Below are 22,894 nucleotides of genomic sequence, written 5' to 3' on the forward strand. Positions count from 1 at the left end.
CTGTACTGGAGAGCCCTTTCGAAGGCCCTGGGCCACGCTTCGTCAACCATTGACGAAACCTCTACATCTTTCCTCGGTAATGGAGACTTGGTCTCAATATATATTAAATAGCTTATGAGTTTTCGAAACTTTCGTAACATAACTGTTTATTAGTAGTGTTTCGGCGCTCATAAAGTCTTTAATAAACGTAGGCTTAACTGGCAAGTTTGAGTGAAAGATCTACTGGTTTCGTTAGTCGACACGTAAATGTTTTATGAGTGCTGGTCCAGGAAGAAGTGCACGAGCAGACCAGCAACAGGTGGGGCGATCATTGGGAATTATTCTGGACTTTCTGCGACGGCAATTTAGCTTAATGTCAGTCATTCCTGACTAATCTGCTCTTATTGTTATTGTTGTGTGTGTGTGTGTGTGTGTGTGTGTGTGTGTGTGTGTGTGTGTGTGTGTGTGTGTGTGTGTGTGTGTGTGTGTGTGTGTGTGTGTGTGTGTGTGTGTGTGTGTGTGTGTGTGTATGTGTGTACTCACCTAGCTGTACTTACCTAGTTGTGTTTGCGGGGATTGAGCTCTGGCTCTTTGGTCCCGCCTCTCAACTGTCAATCAACTGGTGTACAGATTCCTGTGCCTATTGGGCTCTATCATATCTACATTTGAAACCGTGTATGGAGTCAGCCTCCACCACAACACTACTTAATGCATTCCGTTTGTTAACTACTCTGACACTGAAAAAAATCTTTCTAACGTCTCTGTGGCTCATCTGGGTACTAAGTTTCCACCTGTGTCCCCTTGTTCGTGTCCCACCCGTGCTAAAGAGTTTGTCTTTGTCCACCCTGTCAATTCCCCTGAGAATTTTGTAGGTGGTTATCATGTCTACCCTTACTCTTCTGTTTTCCAGGGCTGTGAGGTTCAGCTCCCTTAGCCTTTCCTCGTAACTCATTCCTCTCAGTTCCGGGACCAGTCTGGTGGTATACCTCTGAACCTTCACTAATTTCGTCTTGTGTTTAACTAGGTGTGGACTCCAGGTGTGGATTGAGTGTGTGTGTGTGTATGTGTGTGTGTGTGTGTGTGTGTGTGTGTGTGTGTGTGTGTGTGTGTGTGTGTGTGTGTGTGTGTGTGTGTGTGTGTGTGTGTGTGTGTGTGTGTGTGTGTGTGTGTGTACTCACCTAGTTGTGCTTGCGGGGGTTGGGTTCGGCTCTTTGGTCCCGCCTCTCAACCGTCAATCAACAGGTGTACAGGTTCCTGAGCCTACTGGGCTCTATCATATCTACACTTGAAGCTGTGTATGGAGTCAGCCTCCACCACACCACTTCCTAATGCATTCCCTTTGTCTTCTACTATGACACTGAAACAATTCATTCTATCGTCTCTATTTTTTTTCTCATTGGGGCATTCAGTTTCCACCTGTGTCCCCTAGTACGTGTGCCACTTGTGTTAAAAAGTCTGTCTTTATCTACCCTAAAAATTCCTTTGAGATTCTTGTATGTGGTGGTCATGTCCCCTCTAACTCTTCTGACTCCCAGTGACGTGAGGTTTAATTCCCGTAGTCTCTCCTCGTAGCTCATACGTCTCAGCTCGGGTACTATTCTGGTGGCAAACCTTTGAACCTTTTCCAGTTTAGTCTTATTCTTGACTAGATATGGACTATATGCTGGAGCCGCATACTCCAGAATTGGTCTGACATATGTGATATATAATGTTCTGAAAGATTCCTTACACAAGTTTCTCAAGGCTGTTTTTATGTTAGCCAACCTGGCATATGCAGCTGATGTTATCCTCTTGATATGAGCTTCAGGGGATATGTCTGGCGTGATATCAACCCCCAGGTCTTTCTCTCTCTCTCTGACTCTTGAAGTATTTCATCTCCCAAATGATACTTTGTATCTGGTCTTCTGCTCCCTACACCTATCTCCATTACATTAGATTTGCTTGGATTAAACTCTAACAACCATTTGTTCGACCATTCCTGCAGCTTGTCCAGGTCTTCTTGAAGCCTCAAGCTGTCCCCCTCTGTCTTAATCCTTCTCATAATTTTGGCGTCGTCAGAAAACATTGAGAGGAATGAGTCTATACCCTCTGGGAGATCATTTACATATATCAGAAACAAGATAGGACCGAGTACAGAGCCCTGTGGGACTCCACTGGTGACTTCACGCCAATCTGAGGTCTCACCCCTCACTGTAACTCTCTGCTTCTTATTGCTTAGGTACTCCCTTATCCACTGGAGCGCCCTACCAGTTACTCCTGCCTGTTTCTCTAGCTTATGCATCAGCCTTTTATGGGGTACTGTGTCAAAGGCTTTACCTGGTTGATACCTGGTTGATGGGGTTCTGGGAGTTCTACTCCCCAAGCCCGGCCCGAGGCCAGGCTTGACTTGTGAGAGTTTGGTCCACCAGGCTGTTGCTTGGAGCGGCCCTAAGGGCCACATACCCACCACAGCCCGGTTGGTCCGGCACTCCTTGGAGGAATAAATCTAGTTTCCTCTTGAAAATGTCCACTGTTGTTCCGGCAATATTTCAGATGCTCGCTGGAAGGACCTTGAACAACCGGGGACCTCTGATGTTTATACAGTGTTCTCTGATTGTGCCTATGGCACCTCTGCTCTTCACTGGTTCTATTCTGCATTTTCTTCCATATCGTTCACTCCAGTACGTTGTTATTTTACTGTGTAGATTTGGTACTTGGCCCTCCAGTATCTTCCAGGTGTATATTATTTGATATCTCTCTCGTCTTCTTTCTAGTGAGTACATTTGGAGGGCTTTGAGACGATCCCAATAATTTAGGTGCTTTATCGCGTCTATGCGTGCTGTATATGTTCTCTGTATTCCCTCTATTTCAGCAATCTCTCCTGCTCTGAAGGGGGAAGTGAGTACTGAGCAGTACTCGAGACGGGACAACACAAGTGACTTGAAGAGTACAACCATTGTGATGGGATCCCTGGATTTGAAAGTTCTCGTAATCCATCCTATCATTTTTCTGGCTGTCGCAATATTTGTTTGGTTATGCTCCCTAAACGTTAGGTCGTCAGACATTATTATTCCCAAATCCTTTACATGCTGTTTTCCTACTATGGGTACATTTGATTGTGTTTTGTACTCTGTATTATGTTTAAGGTCCTCATTTTTACCGTACCTGAGTACCTGGAATTTATCACTGTTAAACATCATGTTATTTTCTGATGCCCAGTCGAAAACTTTATTAATATCAGCTTGAAGTTTTTCAATGTCTTCAGCCGAGATAATTTTCATACTGTTTTTTGTGTCATCTGCAAAGGATGATACGAAGCTGTGACTTGTATTTTTGTCTATATCTGATATGGGAATAAGGAAAAGCAGCGGTGCAAGGACTGTACCCTGAGGTACAGAGCTTTTAACTGCACTTGGACTAGATTTTATATGGTTGACCGTTACTCGCTGAGTCCTGTTTGACAGAAAACTGAGTATCCAGCATCCTACTTTACCGGTTATTCCATTGACTTCATTTTGTGTGCTATCACGCCATGGTCACATTTATCGAAAGCCTTTGCGAAGTCCGTGTATATCACATCAGCATTCTGTTTTTCTTCTAATGCCTCAGTGACTTTGTCGTAGTGGTCAAGTAGCTGTGAGAGGCATGATCTTTCCGCTCGAAATCCATGTTGCCCTGGGTTGTGAAGGTCATTGGTCTCCATGAAATTGGTGACCTGATTCCTAATCACTCTCTCAAATACTATTATGTTGTGCGATGTTAGTGCAACTGGTCTATAATTCTTTGCCAACGCTTTGCTCCCTCCCTTGTGTAGAGGGGCTATGTCTGCTACTTTAAGTGCATCTGGTATCTCCCCCGTGTCCAAGCTCTTCCTCCACACTTCCTCCTCCGCTTAACGATAGTCCAAAAAATGCAGTCCGCCCATCCTTCTCTTTCATGCTTAATCTTTGTCACCTGATTGTAGAATTCTATTAGGTCTGTAAGGCAAGACTTACCCTCCCTGAACCCATGTTGATGAGGTTCTCCGGAAGTCCCTTCTCTCCAGATGTGTTAACAGTTTTTTTCTCACGATCATCTCCATCACCTTGCATGGTATACAAGTTAAGGACACTGGCCTGTAGTTCAGTGCCTCTTGTCTGTCACCCTTTTTGTATATTGGGACTACATTAGCCGTCTTCCATATTTCTCGTATCCCGTCTCCAGTGACCTACTATACACTATGGAGAGTGGCAAACAAAGTGATCCTGTACACTCTTCCAATACCCGTGGTGAGATTCCGTCTGAGCCAACAGCCTTTCTCACGTCCAGCTCCAATAGGTGCCTCATGACCTCATCTCTTGTAATTTCAAACCCTTCCAAGGTTGCCTAGTTTGCAGTCTCCTCTGCCAGCGCCGTGACGTCTCCTTGTTCTATTGTAAAGACCTCCTGGAACCTCTTGTTGAGTTCTTCACACACCTCTTTGTCATTCTCTGTGTACCTGTCCTCACCTGTTCTAAGTTTAATCACTTGTTCCTTCACTGTTGTTTCTTGGTTTTGGTTCAGTCTTGGCTTTATTAGCTATATCATTTTCATACCTTTTCTCAGCTGCTCTTCTCACACTAACATACTCGTTCCTGGTTCTCTGGTATCTCTCTCTACTTTCTGGTGTTCTGTTATTACGGAAGTTCCTCCATGCCCTTTTGTTCAGCTCCTTTGCTTTCATACATTCCCTATTAAACCACGAATTCTTCTTTTGCTTCTTTTTCTTTTGTATTTTCCTGTCGGGCGGGGATAAATACTGTTTACCGCCTCCTGATACTTTTGGGTGACATAGTCCATAATGTCTTGTACGGACTTAGTTCCGAGTTCTGTGTTCCATTGTATATCCTCTAGGAATTTATTGATCTCCTCATAGTTTCCCTTTCGGTACGCCAGCCCTTTGTTTCCCAGTTCTTTTTTGGGGGTGATAATTCCTAGCTCAACCAGGTACTCAAAGCTCAATACACTATGATCACTCATTCCCAAGGGGGCTTCCAATTTAACTTCCCTTATATCCGACTCATTTAGGGTAAATATCAGATCAGGCAAGGCTGGTTCATCCCCTCCTCTCATTCTTGTCGGTCTCTTGACGTGTTGACTTAGAAAGTTTCTTGTTGCCACGTCCAGCAGCTGAGCTCTCCATGTGTCTGGGCCTCCATATGGGTCTCTGTTCTCCCGTTCTATCTTCCCGTGGTTGAAGTATCCCATGATTAGTAGTCTGGCTCCGTTCCTGCTAGCTACAGAAGCTGCTCTCTCTATTATGTTGATGGTGGCCATGTTGTTTCTATCATATTCCTGTCTGGGTCTTCTGTCGTTTGGTGGGGGGTTATAAATGACTTCTACTATAATTTTCTGTCCTCCAGTTGCTATGGTGCCTGATATGTAGTCACTGAAACCTTCACAGTTCTGATAAACCATCTCTTAATAACTCCAACCTTTTCTTATCAGCAAAGCTACACCACCTCCTCCTCTCCCTTCTCTCTCTTTCCTCACTACATAGTAGTCCTGTGGAAACACTGCATTTGTTACGGTTTTCGTTAGCTTTGTTTCTCTGAGTGCTATTATGTCTGGGTTTTCTTCTAGTGCCCATTCTCCGAGTTCACTTGTTTTATTTGTAATCTCACTAGTAATTGTAAAGGGTTTGTAATTGTATTATTTGTAATTTGTGTGTGTGTGTGTGTGTGTGTGTGTGTGTGTGTGTGTGTGTGTGTGTGTGTGTGTGTGTGTGTGTGTGTGTGTGTGTGTGTGTGTGTGTGTGTGTGTATACTCACCTATTTGTACCCACCTATTTGTGTCTGCAGGATCGAGCATTGACTCTTGGATCCCGCTTTACGAGCATCGGTTGTTTACAGCAATGACTCCTGTTCCATTTCCCTATCATACCTAGTTTTAAAATTATGAATAGAATTTGCTTCCACAACCTGTTCATTAAGTGCATTCCATTTTCCCACTACTCTCAGGCTGAAAGAAAACTTCCTAGCATCTCTGTGACTCATCTGAGTTTCCAGCTTCCACCCATGTCCCCTCGTTCTGTTGCGAATTGTTCTCACGGAATAGTGTCTGTCAACTCTGTCAATTCACCTGAGTATTTTATATGCTCCTGTCATGTCCCCACTCTCCCTTGTTTCTAGTGTCGTAAGGCTCAATTCCTTCAGGCACTCCTCATACCCCATCCCTCGTAACTCTGGGACGAGTCTCGTTGCACACCTCTGAACCTTTTTCAGTTTCCTTATATGCTTCTTCAGATGGGGACTCCATGACGAGGCGGCATACTCTAAGACTGACCTCACGTAGGCAGTGTAAAGCGCCCTAAATGCCTCCTTACTTAGGTTTCTGAATGATGTTCTAACTTTTGCCAGTGTAGAGTACGCTGCTGTCGTTATCCTATTTATATGTGCTTCAGAAGATAGATTAGGTGTTACGTCCACCCCCAGGTCTCTTTCTCGCGTCGTCACAGGTAGGCAGTTCACCTTCATTGTGTACTGTCCCTTTGGTTTCCTATCTCCTAGTTCCATTTCCATAACTTTACATTTGCTCGTGTTGAATTCCAATTGCCATTTCTCTGACCATCTCTGCAACCTGTTTAGGTCCTCTTGGAGGATCCTACAATCCTCATCTGTCACAACTCTTCTCATCAACTTTGCGTCTTCCGCGAACATCGACATGTAGGACTCTACTCCTGTAAACATGTCGTTAACATATATTAGAAATAGAATTGGTCTAGTACCAGTCCTTGAGGTACTCCACTCGTTACTGTTCGCCAGTCCGACTTCTCGCTCCTGTACTCACCTAGTTGTGCTTGTGGGGGTTGAGCTCTGGCTCTTTGGTCCCGCCTCTCAACCGTCAATCAACAGGTGTACAGGTTCCTGAGCCTATTGGGCTCTATCATATCTACACTTGAAACTGTGTATGGAGTCAGCCTCCACCACATCACTTCCTAATGCATTCCATTTGTCAACTACTCTAACACTAAAAAAGTTCTTTCTAATATCTCTGTGGCTCATTTGGGCACTCAATTTCCACCTAGGTCCCCTAGTGCGTGTGCCCCTTGTGTTAAATAGCCTGTCTTTATCAACCCTGTCGATTCCCTTGAGAATCTTAAATGTGGTGATCATGTCCCCCCCTAACTCCTCTGTGTTAGAGGGGGACATGATCCCGTGTGTGTGTGTGTGTGTGTGTGTGTGTGTGTGTGTGTGTGTGTGTGTGTGTGTGTGTGTGTGTGTGTGTGTGTGTGTGTGTGTGTGTGTGTGTGTGTGTGTGTGTGTGTGTGTGTGTGTGCTGTGTTTCTTGAGTGTGAACGAGTTAGTGTGCGATTGTACCCTTTCTTTGATGACTGTGAGAGGGCTGGTGAGAGTGTATCCTTTCTTTGCTGAGTGCAAGAGAGGGAGAGTGAGTGTGTCCTTTCTCTGATGAGAATGTGAGGGTCTATGAGTGCGTACATCGGTGAGTGGGTGTTTTTACCTGGCTAAGTGTTTGAGGATTGTTTATATGTAAGTGATTTTGACAGTTCATCTACTCCTCAAAACGGGGGCTTGGGACGACGCTTGTCTGGTGATAACGTGATCGGTCAGGTTGTTACTGACAACGGCTAGCGCCCCACATAGCTATTAACACCCAGTTGACCCAGCACTTCCCAGAGGAAATTGTTCAAAAAGCCTCTTGAAAAACCTACACTTTTATTCCGGCAATATTTGTGTTATAAAGAGAGAGATGGAGGTAGAGGAGGCGCTCTGGGGCTCTGATGGTCGTGCTGGGGCTCTGATGGTCGTACTAGGGATCTGATGGTTGTGCTAGGGCTTCTGATGGTCGTGCTGGGGCTCTGATGGTCGTGCTGGTGCTCTGATGGTCGTGCTGGGGCTCTGATAGTCGTGCTGGGGCTCTGATGGGCGTGTTGGTGCTCTGATGGTCGTGCTGGTGCTCTGATGGTCGTGCTAGGGCTTCTGATGGTCGTGCTGGGGCTCTGATGGTCGTGCTGGTGCTCTGATGGTTGTGCTGGTGCTCTGATGGTCGTGCTGGGGCTCTGATGGTCGTGCTGGGGCTCTGATGGTCGTGCTGGGGCTCTGATGGTCGTGCTGGTGCTCTGATGGTCGTGCTGGTGCTCTGATGGTTGTGCTGGTGCTCTGATGGTTGTGCTGGTACTCTGATGGTCGTGCTGGGGCTCTGATGGTCGTGCTGGTGCTCTGATGGTCGTGCTGGGGCTCTGATGGTCGTGCTGGTGCTCTGATGGTCGTGCTGGGGCTCTGATGGTCGTGCTGGGGCTCTGATGGTCGTGCTTGGGCTCTGATGGTCGTGCTGGTGCTCTGATGGTCGTGCTATTGCTTCTGATGGTCGTGCTGGTGCTCTGATGGTTGTGCTGGTACTCTGATGGTCGTGCTGGGGCTCTGATGGTCGTGCTGGTGCTCTGATGGTCGTGCTGGGGCTCTGATGGTCGTGCTGGTGCTCTGATGGTTGTGCTGGTGCTCTGATGGTCGTGCTGGTGCTCTGATGGTCGTGCTAGGGCTTCTGATGGTCGTGCTGGGGCTCTGATGGTCGTGCTGGGGCTCTGATGGTCGTGCTGGTGCTCTGATGGTTGTGCTGGTGCTCTGATGGTCGTGCTGGGGCTCTGATGGTCGTGCTGGTGCTCTGATGGTCGTGCTGGGGCTCTGATGGTCGTGCTGGGGCTCTGATGGTCGTGCTAGGGCTCTGATGGTCGTGCTGTTGCTTCTGATGGTTGTGCTGGTGCTCTGATGGTCGTGCTAGGGCTTTGATGGTCGTGCTGTGGCTCTGATGGTCGTGCCTGGGCTCTGATGGTCGTGCTGGGGCTCTGATGGTCGTGCCTGGGCTCTGATGGTCGTGCTGGGGCTCTGATGGTCGTGCCTGGGCTCTGATGGTCGTACCTGGGCTCTGATGGTCGTGCTGTGGCTCTGATGGTCGTGCCTGGGCTCTGATGGTCGTGCCTGGGCTCTGATGGTCGTACCTGGGCTCTGATGGTCGTGCTGGGGCTCTAGCTGATACCTGGTTGATGGGGATCCTGGTTGATGGGGTTCTGGGAGTTCTTCAACTCCTCAAGCCCGGCCCGAGGCCAGGCTTGACTTGTGAGAGTTTGGTCCACCAGGCTGTTGCTTGGAGCGGCCCGCAGGCCCACATACCCACCACAGCCCGGCTGATCCGGAACTTCTCTTAGAAAACCGTCCAGTTTCCTCTTGAAGATGTCCACGGTTGTTCCGGCAATATTTCTTATAGTCGCTTGGAGGACGTTGAACAGCCGCGGACCTCTGATGTTTATACAGTGCTCTCTGATTGTGCTTATGGCACCTCTGCTCTTCACTGGTTCAATCTTGCATTTTCTTCCATGTCGTTCACTCCAGTACGTTGTTATTTTACTGTACAGATTTGGGACCTGACCCTCCAGTATTTTCCATGTGTATATTATTTGGTATCTCTCTCGCCTCCTTTCTAGAGAGTACATTTGGAGGGCTTTGAGACGATCCCAATAATTTAGGTGTTTTATCTCGTCTATGCGTGCCGTATATGTTCTCTGTATTCCCTCTATTTCAGCAATCTCTCCTGCTCTGAAGGGGGAAGTGAGTACTGAGCAGTACTCGAGACGAGACAACACAAGTGACTTGAAGAGTACAACCATTGTAATGGGATCCCTGGATTTGAAAGTTCTCATAATCCATCCTATCATTTTTCTGGCTGACGCAATACTTGCTTGGTTATGCTCCCTAAACGTTAAGTCGTCGGACATCATTATTCCCAAATCCTTGACATGCTGTTTTTCTACCATGGGCAGATTCGATTGTGTTTTGTACCCTGTATTATGTTTCAGATCATCATTTTTGCCGTACCTGAGTACCTGAAATTTATCACTGTTAAACATCATGTTATTTTCTGCTGCCCAATCGAAAACTTTGTTGACATCTGCTTGTAGTTTTTCAATGTCTTCAGCAGAGGTAATTTTCATTCTGATTTTTGTGTCATCTGCAAAGGACGACACGAAGCTGTGACTTGTATTTTTGTCTATATCAGATATGAGAATAAGGAACAGTTGCGGTGCAAGGACTGTACCTTGAGAGTACCTTGGGCGTGCTGGTGCTCTGATGGTCGTGCTGGGGCTCTGATGGTCGTGCTGGGGCTCTGATGGTCGTTGTTGGGGCTCTGATGGTCGTGCTGGGGCTCTGATGGTCGTGCTGGGGCTCTGATGGTCGTTGTTGGGGCTCTGATGGTCATGCTGGGGCTCTCATGGTCGTGCTGGGGCTCTGTTGGTCGTGCTGGGGCTTTTATGGTCCTACAATCTACTCTGATTGTACCTGTTTGCTCTCTACTGGATATAAATGGTTTTCCTTTATATACACACTATTTCACCCATACACATGTCCAATATATTTTTTGAAGCCTGCTAAATTGTTGGGTTCATGAATGCTGGCAACCCGTTCCTCTCATTTCATATCTTGTTTTCAATTTTGTTCTTCTTTGTGTCTCTTCTAAACCGAAAGTTCTCCAGTTATTACCTATTGTTGCGGGTTCTGACCTGGGTCAATATTCAACAAACATCTATGTCTCCATTTACGAAACCTGTACATCTCTCGTCAATCATGGCGGCTTAGTTTGTATTTATAAACAGTTTACCAGGTTCTAAAGTTCACAATGCAAGGTTATTATTGTTATCAAGAACGTGGCAGTGCTTCAGAGCTCATAAACAGGGGATAACTGTAGGCACAGCCTCCATGACTAACGAGAGATATACAGGCTTCGTAAATGGACATGTAAAGGCTTTATGAATCCTTGCCTTGTTCCGGAAGTTAAAGAAACCTGTTTATATAGATGGAGTGTTAGGTGTGTGAGTTTTTAACCACTGAAGGCGTCTATGAGCTGAACTATGAAGAATGGAGGATACAGACCAACTACGTTCCTTTATCATCTTCGTCCTGTGGCCCACCCGGTGGCCCCTGTGGCGGTCCTCGTGGCCCCCCTAGTGGCCCCGTGGTGGTCCAGGTGGCCCACCCGGTGGCCCCTGTGGCGGTCCTCGTGGCCCCCCTAGTGGCCCCGTGGTGGTCCAGGTGGCCCACCCGGTGGCCCCTGTGGCGGTCCTCGTGGCCCCCCCAGTGGTCCCCGTGGTGGTCCAGGTGGCCCACCCTGTGGCCCCCGTGGTGGTCCAGGTGGCCCAACCAGTGGCCACCGTGGTGGTCTAGGTGGCCCACCCAGTGGTCCAGGTGGCCCCCGTGGTGGTCCAGGTGGCCCAACCAGTGGCCCCCGTGGTGGTCCAGGTGGCCCACCCAGTGGTCCCCGTGGTGGTCCAGGTGGCCCACCCTGTGGCCCGCGTGGTGGTCCAGGTGGCCCCCACCCAGTGGTCCCCGTGGTGGTCCAGGTGGCCCACCCAGTGGTCCCCGTGGTGGTCCAGGTGGCCCACCCAGTGGTCCAGGTGGCCCTCGTGGTGGTCCAGGTGGCCCAACCAGTGGTCCAGGTGGCCCCCGTGGGGGTTCAGGTGGCCCACCAAGTAGCCCCTGTGGCGGTCCTCGTGGCCCCCCCCCAGTGGCCCCCGTGGTGGTCCAGGTGGCCCACCCAGTGGCCCCCGTGGGGGTTCAGGTGGCCCACCAAATGGCCCCGTGGTGGTCCAGTTGGCCCACTGACTGTCACCCGTGGTGGTCTAGTTGGCCCACTGACTGGCCCTCGTGGTGGTCCAGGTGGCCCACCCAGTGGTCCCCGTGGTAGTCCAGGTGGCCCACCCAGTGGTCCCCGTGGTAGTCCAGGTGGCCCACCAAGTGGCTCCCGTGGCGGTCCAGGTGTATTCGGTCTATTTCGAGCAACACCGAAATAATAGATACAATGACAATAGAAGATTAGACACCAGAGAAGCGCTGCATATCAAGAAATCAATAACCAGTTAATACTGTACAATGTTACACTCTACCCACGTCAAGACCCCGGTCCAACGCAGAAACTGGACCAAATGACCCTGCAACAGGAACATAAGCTGCTGAATGTCACACTCTATGTTGATACATTTAATTCCTTATTAATATCCCCCCTATGTAATGTCATTCATCCATGTCACCTGACCACCTCACCATAAGAGGATATAACCAGGTTCTAAGCACAGTAGACTTTGTCTTTGAGAATGTGAGGTGAGACCTTACGATCCCATACTGCCAGGAAACTAAGTTTTAAGAAACGCGCTCAAGTGTCGCGTCAGACTAGAAATAAAAATGAATTTTGGAGAATTGATTTTTCAGTTACCATCAACAGTGAAGAAAAATGCAAGAAACATTGAGAAAATTCGTGTTAGAATTATTAATCTTACTTTTTCGATTCATGTCGGCATGAAATTGAAACCGGCCATATACTGCAGGTATGTTGACGACATTTTTACACAGGTACCTGATGTCAGACATCTGCAGGAGCTGAAGGAGGCATTTGAGCAGAATTCTGTGTTGCGTTTCACTTACGAGATGGAAAAGGATGGGAAGCTTCCCTTTCTAGATGTAACAGTCATGGAAAGGAGCGGAGTTTTCCACACTGCAGTCTACACTAAGGAAACAAACATAGGAATGTGCCTAAATGCCAACAGCGACTGCCCTGACAGGTACAAGAGGAGTGTTGTTAACGCATATGTCGACCGTGCCCTCAGCCACAGCTCAGAATGGAAGCAAGTCGACGAAGAACTCTGTAGGGTAAGGCAGATCCTAGTCAACAACGGCTTCTCCAATGGTTTCGTGGAAGACATCATAAGAAGGAAAGTGAAACGCCATGCAACCTCTGAAGAGACAACTAACACAACACCTATATCCCCTATTAGACTATTTTACAGGAACTTCTTTTCCACAGCTCATAAAACGGAGGAAAGGGTCCTGAAAGATATTGTTAATAGAAACGTTATCCGTACAGACAAAAATCAGAAGATACAACTGACAATTTACTATAAAACCAAAAAAACGGCCAGCCCACTCATGAGAAACTCTCCAGAAACAAAGCAGAACGTTTTAAAAGAGACCAACGTCGTCTATGCCTTCAAATGCCCTCTTGGGGATTGTAAGCCTCAAAAAACTCAGTGTATAGGCAAGACAACAACATCTCTTTCCAGGCGTTTAACGATGCATAAGCAACAGGGCTCCATTAAGGAACATATAGCCTCTTCCAATAACCAAACCATCACCAGAGAAATCTTAGCAAACAACACAGAAATCATCGATAGATACAGCGATAGCAGGCGGCTCGACGTCTGCGAGGCACTACACATCAAGAAGTCAACACCAGCAATCAACAGCCAATTAATGCACAACTATATTCTACCCACTCCACTCCATATTCTACCCACTCGACTCCGCTCCAACATAGAAACATCAAGAAATATGGACCAATAGGCTTTCTACAATTACTTCCATTCAATACCCATTGTTTCGTGTTCTGTCTTGTGTTTGAATTTAATACCCATTGAATACCCACTGTTGAAAGTTTGTTTTCACCTCATCCACCTCACCCAAATGTAGATATAAAATCGAAGATGTGTAAGCTCTATTCAGTTTCAGTTGTGTGTTTGTAAACTAAAGTCTTTGAAAATGTAATAAGTTTTACGAAACGCGCTCAAGTGTCGCGTCAGACTAGAAATAAAAATGAATTTTGGAGAATTGATCTTTGAATTACCATCAACAGTGAAAAGAAACGTAAGAAAGATCGAGAAAATTCGTGTTAGAATTATTAATCTTACTTTTTCGGTCATATTTAATAATATATATATATATATATATATATATATATATATATATATATATATATATATATGACCCAAGAGCTGGAAGCTTTCTTTTCCAGCGCCTCAGTGTGGCGATACAGAGGGGTAATGCTCACTGCATCCAGGGTTCCTGCCCGCCATCTGAGGAGCTGGAGGAACTCGACAACCTATGATAACCATCTTTGTAACCCTTATGTAACTCCTTTTTTGTAACAAAGTTCAAATAAAGTAAATATATATGTGTACATACAAAAGAATGGGGGTGGTAGGAGAAGAAACATATTAGTGTTCAGTGAGAAACCACAAGGTCTCAATACTTTTTATTTTCTTCTCCGAGGCTATGGGTCCCCACATTGGCACCAGAGGTGGTACCCTCACAAACTTTAAAAAAAAAAAAAAAAAAATATGTTAGTATATAACATATATATATATATTATAATATTTAGATTAATATTAATACTGTTATGTAAAGAATTTTTGAAGGGCTGTCTACTTAATGACATATTTTATTAGCGAAAATCTTGAGTTACAAGAACGAACAAGAGGAACAAGAAGCAGGAGAGATGATCACGACGTGACAAATCTTCGAGGGTGAACAATGCATAAAATTATACAAAATCAAAGAATTTTATATACTATTCAACAAAAAGTTTGTTGATGACAAACACGCCAGTCAACCGGAGCCCAATAGTTGAAGTTCAACCCAGCAAAGAGCAAATAGGGGGAGATATAAACATAAACATGCAGGTGTTTATATTGGTAAACAAGAGGAAGAAGAACAACATCTGGGGAGAAACCATTATTGCAACGACGAGAAAGAAATTGAGAAAGGAAAGAATGTGGCAGATTGAAGATAAGCGGATTGTGGAGAACTGAGGGGAGGTGAGGGGAAGCTTAGGGAGGGGAGGGGTGGTGAGGGGAAGCTTAGGGAGGTGAGGGGAAGCTTAGGGAGGGGAGGGAAGGTGAGGGGGAGCTTAGGGAGGGGAGGGGTGGTGAGGGGAAGCTTAGGGGAGGGGAGGGAAGGTGAGGGGGAGCTTAGGGAGGGGAGGGGAAGCTTAGGGAGGGGAGGGAAGGTTAGGTAGAGTAGGACACGGTGGAAGGGAAGGCTTGAGGGTAGAGTGAGTGGGGATGAGACTGTGTCAACAAGTGGACCAGCAAATAAGGCTCCAGCAACACATGAGAATACCAACACGAAGTCGAGAACAAGACAAGGAAGAGGGAGACTAGAGAAGCAGGAAAATGTTAGAGGAAAGAACACCGAAGAAAGCAAGAGAGACGAGAGGAGGAGAGAGGCGCGAAAGAGACAGACAGAGAGTGGAAGAAGGGAGGGAGGGTGACACAGACAGACAGAGACAAATAGAGGTTGAAATAGCTGACCTTTGATGAAGTCGACGGCCTGCTCCAGCCCGTAGGTGTCCTTGTCACAGTCGTCAAGGATATGAGTTCCGATCCTCACGCCTGGGATGAAGTCCTCCTGATCATTGATGAAGTCAAGAGTGTACAACATGGCCTCCAGAGCCTGCACCCCGCCCTGGGGCATGATAGGACCACACACCATATCATGGTGGCGCTCGTGGACCATCATAAGACCACCCAACATTATGTGGCCCTCTATGGCCACCACTTTCCTGGCTGGCCAGGTGATGTTCAGTCCAGACCCCTGAGTGTGTTTCTGAGAGAGACGTTTAGTCCGGGCTACGTTCCTGGACCCCCAGCCGCCGCTTGGTACGTAGAGGCCTTCGTACAAAAGCATTCTGAGGTCGTACTCGAGGGTGTGGAGTGGATTAGAGGGAGTGGCAAGATCTATGAGGAGTAAAACTAAAAGAAGACACTGAGGGAGAGTTGACTTTGGAGGCCAGACACGTTTCATTGTCAAGGGTGATCGCTGGGATGGTGAGGTCCACCGCGCCCCAGCCTCTACACTACTATGTTAAACACATCTCGTTCGCTCTCAACGTAAAATAAACGTTGAATCACTGCAGCCAACGTCGGCCTTCACACAAATGACGTTGATATAATAGTGAATCAAAGTCGATAAGGGTAATTTTTGTTTAATTAGTCGTTACTTGAGCATGTGTGTGTTTGTCCTGGCGGCCGCCTTTTTGTCCTTTTCCTGACACCCCGGAGGCGTGCCACGCTAGTTAAATATCTTTCACTAAGAGTTCCATCGCTAGTTTATCTGTTCCCACACATCTGGACTCTCACGCCATCTTGGGGCTAAACTCTCACGCCAAAAAAGATTATTTGGGTTAAGATTCTTGCTGGTTTTTCGCTACCTAAAGCGACATTTAACAAAGACTGTCCCAGCCTGCGCTTAGCCCTCACGAAAATATATATTCCTGGTCGTGCGCGACGCTCTCCACACGCCCTGAAACAGAAAATTTCATATTTAGAACGGACATGTAAACAGCTTTTTTTTTTTTATTTTGAGAGAGACTGAAAAAAAGACATGGGCAGACAGACAAAGGAAGACATAGGTAACGAAAGGCATAAATATTTAATATGAACAGTTCAAACTCTTGACCAACACGGGTAATATGTGTTATATCAAATAAATTTAAAATATATTCAACGGTTGCTCGGATATTCGTTAGCAACAACACAGATACTTATGTACACTGTTTTACTCATCGGTCAGCACCTGAGCACACGCACGCGCACACACACACACACACACACACACACACACACACACACACACACACACACACACACACACACACACACACACACACACACACACACACACACACACACACACACACACACACACACACACACACACACACACACACACACACACACACACACACACTCCCTGCCCCCACTCAAATGTTCAGCCAAATCTCCCTTCCCCCACACTCAATCCCCACCCTTCTACACCTCCCTCCTCCCGCCGAGTCCTCCCTCCCCCCCTTTCCTTCCTGTCCTCCCTCCCCTTTCACCCCATACCCTCCCTGTCCCGCCCCCTTCACTGGATCCCCCGCCCCTCATCCCAGTATCCTCTGAGACCCTGTTATCCACCTCATAGGTCCTCACACCCATGGAACAGCCTTCCCCACCAGCAGAACACTCACCAAGGAGGCGAATTGAGAAGGGACAGAAGAAAGTGAGCCTCAAAGCAATGTACACTAACATAGATGGAATTACAAATAAAGCAAATGAGCTTGGAGAACGGGTACTAGAGGAAAACCCAGACATAATAACCCTCACAGAAACAAAGCTAACGAAAACGGTAACAAATGCAGTCTTCCCACAGGACTATTATGTTATGAGGAAAGAGAGGGAAGGAAGAGGTGGGGGTGGTGTAGCTCTGCTGGTAAGATAAGGCTGGGATTTTGAGAAGATGGTTATTCAGGGCTGTGAAGGTTTCAGTGACTACATAGCAGGTACTGTAACAAATGGAGGGAAAAAAAGTATAGTCGTAGTCATATATAATCCACCACCAAATGACAAGACCCAGACAGGAATATGATAGAAACAACATGGCCACCATTAACATAATAGAAAGAGCAGCTTCTGTTGCTAGCAGGAATGGATCTGGACTACTAATTATGGGAGACTTCAACCATGGGAAGATAGATTAGGAGAACAGAGACCCGCATGGAGGACCAGAAACATGGAGAGCTAATCTGCTGGACGTGGCAACAAGAAACTTTCTAAGCCAGCACATCAAAGAACCAACAAGAATGAGAGAAGATGAACCAGCAATGCTTGATTTGATATTTACCCTAAATGAGTGGGATATAAGAAAAGTTAAGATGGAAGCGCCCTTGGGAATGAGTGATCACAGTGTATTGAACTTTGAGTACCTGATAGAGCTAGGAATTATCTCCCCCCAAAAAAGAACTAGGAATCAAAAGGCTGGCATACCGAAAGGGGAATTATGAACAGATGAGAAGTTTTCTAAGGGACACAGACCTCAGAGAACCTTGGGACACAGACCTCAGAGATACGTCTGTACAGGGTATGATGGACTATGTTACCCAAAAGTGTCAGGAGGCAGTAAACAGGTTCATCCCGGCCCAAAGGAAAAAATCCGAGAAGCAACAGAAGAATCCATGGTATAATAGGGTATGTATGGAAGCGAAGAAACTGAACAAAAGGGCGTCGAGGAACTTCCGGAACAACAGAACACCAGAAAGCAGAGAGAGATACCAGAGAACCAGGAATGAATACGTCAGGGTGAGAAGAGAAGCAGAGAAAAGTTTTGAAAATGGTTCACACACACACACACACACACACACACACACACACACACACACACACACACACACACACACACACACACACACACACACACACACTCACACACACACACTCATAAACACACACACACACACACACACACACACACACACACACACACACACACACACACACACACACACACACACACACACACACACACACACACACACACACACACACAGGAAGTGCTGTCTGACAAATGTAAAGAGGTTCAAAAGAGTATTCCTGCAGAGGGACATGACAAGGGAAGAGAGAATGCAGGCAGCAGACGCGAGGAAGGAGTGCAGGGAGAGAGAAAGGAACCAGGGAACCACACCCCCGATCCTTACAATCCCAGAGGGGAATGGGGAACCCTCCTCAAACAGTGCATTAGCCAGAGGGAGTGCGGCACCACCCCCACATTCTACCCAACAGACACCCTACCTGCCCCATCCCCTGTCAGCCCCCCACTAAGTACCCACCTAAGGCACCCTCCCCCCACCCACCGCTCTCCTCCCACTCACCCCCCTCCTCCCATTCCCCCTCCCCCCAGGACCTCCCTTCTCCCCCATCCCCCAAGCCCTCCCTTCTCCCACATGCCCTCCCATCTCTCCCACCCACAAGCCCTCCATTCTCCCCCACCCTCCTAAGCCTTCCCCTCTCCACCACTCCCCAAAACCCTCCCCTCTTCCTCAACCACCTCAGCCTTCCCTTTACCCCCACGCCCCCCAAGCCCTCCCCACTTCATTGCCCCCCCAAACCCCCCTTTCTCCCCCATCCCCCCAAACCCTCCCCCTCTCACCCACCCCCCAACCCTCCCCCTCTCACCCACCCCCCAACCCTCCCCCCTCACCCACTCCCCCTACCCTCCCCCTCCCCCCCCCCTCACCCACTCCCCCTACCCTCCCCCTCCCCCCTACCCTCCCCCCTCCCCCCTACCCTCCCCCTCCCCCCCTACCCTCCCAATCCCTTCCTCCTCCACCAGTCTCCCCGTACCAGATCCTCCCAGCTCTCGCTCACCCCAGACCCCACAGGTCCCTCCAGAGGAGAAGCAGAAGAGAGTCAGTTTCAGGGCAATGTACTCGAACATAGATGGGATCACAAGCAAGGCAAGTGAACTAAGGGAAAGAGCACAAGAAGTGAACCCAGATGTAATTGGACTCACTGAAACAAAACTCTCTGGAATCATAACGAGTGTCGTGTTTCCCCAGGAGTACACAGTATTAAGGAAAGAGAGGGAAGGTAGGGGAGGAGGCGGAGTGGCCCTCCTCATGAGAAACGAATGGAATTTTAAGGAGATGGCTATCCCGGGCTGTGAGGGTTTCAGAGACTACATAGCAGGCACCATGACAATGGGAGGACCAAGGATAGTAGTAGCAGTAATATATAACCCTCCACCAAATGACAGAAGACACAGTCAAGAGTACGAAAACAACAACATGGCAGTTAACACTATAATTGAGAGGGCAGCCTCTGCTGCCTGTAGAAATAGATCCCACCTGCTCATCATGGGGGACTTCAATCACGGCAGGATTGATTGGGAGAACAAGGAACCGCATGGAGGCGATGATACGTGGAGAGCCAAACTACTGGAGGTGGCGACTAGAAACTTCTTAACCCAGCATGTCAGAGAACCCACAAGGATGAGAGGAAATGACGAACCAGCGAGACTCGACCTGGTCTTCACCCTGAACGACTCTGACATAAGAGAAATCAGTTTTGAGGCCCCAGTAGGAATGAGCGACCACAGTGTATTGGTGTTTGAGTACCTGATTGAAGAAGGGTTATTGAATTCGAGGAGGGATACCGAAACCAAAAGGTTAGCATACCGAAAGGGAAACTATGAGGGGATAAGAAAATTCCTAACAGATATAGCATGGGAAACAGAGCTCAGGGAAAAGATGGCCCAAGATATGATGGACTACATCACGCAAAAATGCAAGGACGCAGCAAACAAGTTTGTCCCAGTCCAAAAGGAAAACAGTGAAATGAAGATGAGAAACCCATGGTTTAATCAGAGATGTAGGCTAGCTAAGCAGCAAAGTAAAAGGGCATGGAGAAACTATAGGAATAACAGGACACTGGAGAGCAGAGAAAGATACCAGAATTCCAGGAATGAATATGTCAGGATGAGAAGAGAGGCAGAAAGACAATACGAAAATGACATCGCAAGCAAGGCAAAGACTCAGCCTAAATTGCTGCATAGCCACATCAGGAGAAAAACAACAGTAAAGGAACAGGTTATGAAATTAAGGATAGGGGCAGAAGGATTCACTACAAACGACAAGGAAGTGTGTGAGGAACTGAATAAGAAATTCCAAGAGGTCTTCACCTTAGAGCAAGGAGAAATTCCAGAGATAAGAGAGGGAATAGCTAACCAGGAACCACTGGAAGAGTTTGAGATTACCAGCGGGGAAGTAAGGAAGTGTTTACTAGAGTTGGATGTGACAAAGGCTATAGGCCCAGATGGAATCTCCCCTTGGATACTAAAGGAAGGAGCAGAAGAACTGTGCCTCCCGCTCTCCATAGTGAATAACAAATCACTGGCAACAGGGGAACTGGCAGAAATTTGGAAAGCAGCTAACGTAGTCCCGATATACAAGAAAGGGGATAGACAGGAGGCACTGAACTACAGGCCAGTGTCCCCTAACTTGCATACCATGCAAGATGATGGAGAAGATTGTGCGAAGAAAGCTAGTGGAGCATCTGGAGCGAAAGAACTTTGTAACACAGCATCAACATGGATTCAGGGATGGCAGGTCCTGCCTCACAGGGTTACTTGAATTCTACGACCAGGCAAAAAAAATAAGGCAAGAAAGAGAAGGGTGGGCAGACTGCATATTTTTGTATTGTCAGAAAGCCTTTGATACAGTGCCACACAAGAGGCAAGTGAAAAAACTGGAGATGCAGGCTGGAGTGAAAGGGAAGGTACTCCGTTGGATACAGGAGTACCTAAGTAACAGGAGACAACGAGTCAGTGTGAGGGGTGAGGTCTCAGATTGGCGAGACGTTACGAGCGGAGTCCCGCAGCGGTCAGTCCTTGGACCTATGCTGTTTCTGATATATGTAAATTATCTTCCAGAGGGTATAGATTCGTTCCTCTCAATGTTTGCCGATGATGCAAAAATTATGAGGAGGATTGAAACTGAGGACGATAGTAGGAGGCTACAAGATGACCTAGACAGACTGAGTGAATGGTCCAACAAATGGTTGTTGAAGTTCAACCCGAGTAAATGCAAAGTAATGAAACTAGGCAGTGGAAATACGAGGCCAGACACAGGATACAGAATAGGAGATGAAGTACTTAATGAAACGAACAGATAGAAAGATCTAGGAGTTGATATCACACCAAACCTGTCTCCTGAAGCCCACATAAAAAGAATAACGTCTGCGGCATATGTGAGGCTGGCTAACATCAGAACGGCGTTCAGGAACCTGTGTAAGGAGTCATTCAGAATCTTGTACACCACATATGTAAGACCAATCCTGGAGTATGCGGCCCCAGCATGGAGCCCGTACCATGTCAAGCACAAAACGAAGCTGGAAAAAGTCCAAAGGTATGCCACTAGACTAGTCCCAGAACTAAGAGGCATGAGTTACGAGGAAAGGCTGCGGGAAATGCACCTTACGACACTGGAAGAAAGAAGAGTAAGGGGAGACATGATCACAACCTACAAAATCCTCGGAGGAATCGACCGGGTAAACAAGGATAAACTATTCAACACTGGTGGGACGCGAACAAGGGGACACACACACACACACACACACAAACATACACACACACACACACACACACACACACACACACATACACACACACACAAAGTTATGGAAATGGGATCAGGTGACAGGAGACCAAAGGGACAGTACACAATGAAGGGGAACAGCCTACCTGTAACGATTCGAGAAAGAGACCTGGGAGTGGATGTGACACCTAATCTAACTCCTGAGGCACATATAAATAGGATAACGACAGCAGCGTACTCTACACTGGCGAAAATTAGAACTTCATTCAGAAACCTAAATGAGGAAGCTTTTTGGGCGCTTTACACTGCCTACGTGAGACCCGTCTTAGAGTATGCCGCGCCATCATGGAGCCCCCACCTGAAGAAACACATAAAGAAACTGGAGAAGGTTCAGAGGTTTGCGACGAGGCTTGTCCCAGAGCTACGAGGGATGGGATATGAAGAGCGGCTGAAGGAACTGAACCTTACGACACTAGAGAAAAGAAGGGAGAGAGGAGATATGATAGGGACATATAAAATACTCAGGGGAATTGACAAAGTGGAAATAGATGAAATGTTCACACGTAATAATAACAGAACGAGGGGACATGGGTGGAAACTGGAAACTCAGATGAGTCACAGAGATGTTAGGAAGTTTTCTTTTAGCGTGAGAGTAGTAGAAAAATGGAATGCACTTGGGGAACAGGTTGTGGAAGCAAATACTATTCATACTTTTAAAACTAGGTATGATAGGGAAATGGGACAGGAGTCATTGCTGTAAACAACCGATAGCTAGAAAGGCGGGATCCAAGAGTCAATGCTCGATCCTGCAAGCACATATAGGTGAGTACATATAGGTGAGTACACACACACACACACACACACACACACACACACACACACACACACACACACACACACACACACACACACACACTCACACACACACACACACACACATACACACACACACACACACACACACACACACACATACACACTATGTTAACCATTAACAGCCCAATAAATAGAATGTAACGGTATAAATTGACAAATTGTTTAACTGGTGTATTAAAAGCAGATTAAGTGAGTTCGTTAGTTAGAGAATTACAAATATTCCATATGAGGCCCTGTAATTGCATCTGTTGAATGAACGTTAACACGTTTAGTGAACATGTGTGTGTGTGTGTGTGTGTATTTACCTGTTTCAAACACACACATATTATATGTGTTTTTATTCTTGTGTATGTGT

At 47.1% G+C, this 22,894-nt stretch overlaps 1 protein-coding gene across 1 annotated transcript in view; it reads right to left on the reverse strand.

Moving 5' to 3' along the window:
- Positions 1 to 22,894, reverse strand: part of LOC138361057 (metabotropic glutamate receptor 2-like) — a 220,701-nt gene that overhangs the window by 147,015 nt on the left and 50,792 nt on the right. The window contains exon 2 of the mRNA XM_069320534.1: positions 15,065 to 16,055. Coding sequence (XP_069176635.1) covers positions 15,065 to 15,557 — 493 coding nt within the window. The 5' untranslated portion in view covers positions 15,558 to 16,055. The remainder of the gene's footprint in view (positions 1 to 15,064; positions 16,056 to 22,894) is intronic.

This window comes from Procambarus clarkii, unplaced genomic scaffold (genome assembly GCF_040958095.1).
Source record: "Procambarus clarkii isolate CNS0578487 unplaced genomic scaffold, FALCON_Pclarkii_2.0 HiC_scaffold_157, whole genome shotgun sequence".
Taxonomy (NCBI): Eukaryota; Metazoa; Arthropoda; class Malacostraca; order Decapoda; family Cambaridae; genus Procambarus; species Procambarus clarkii.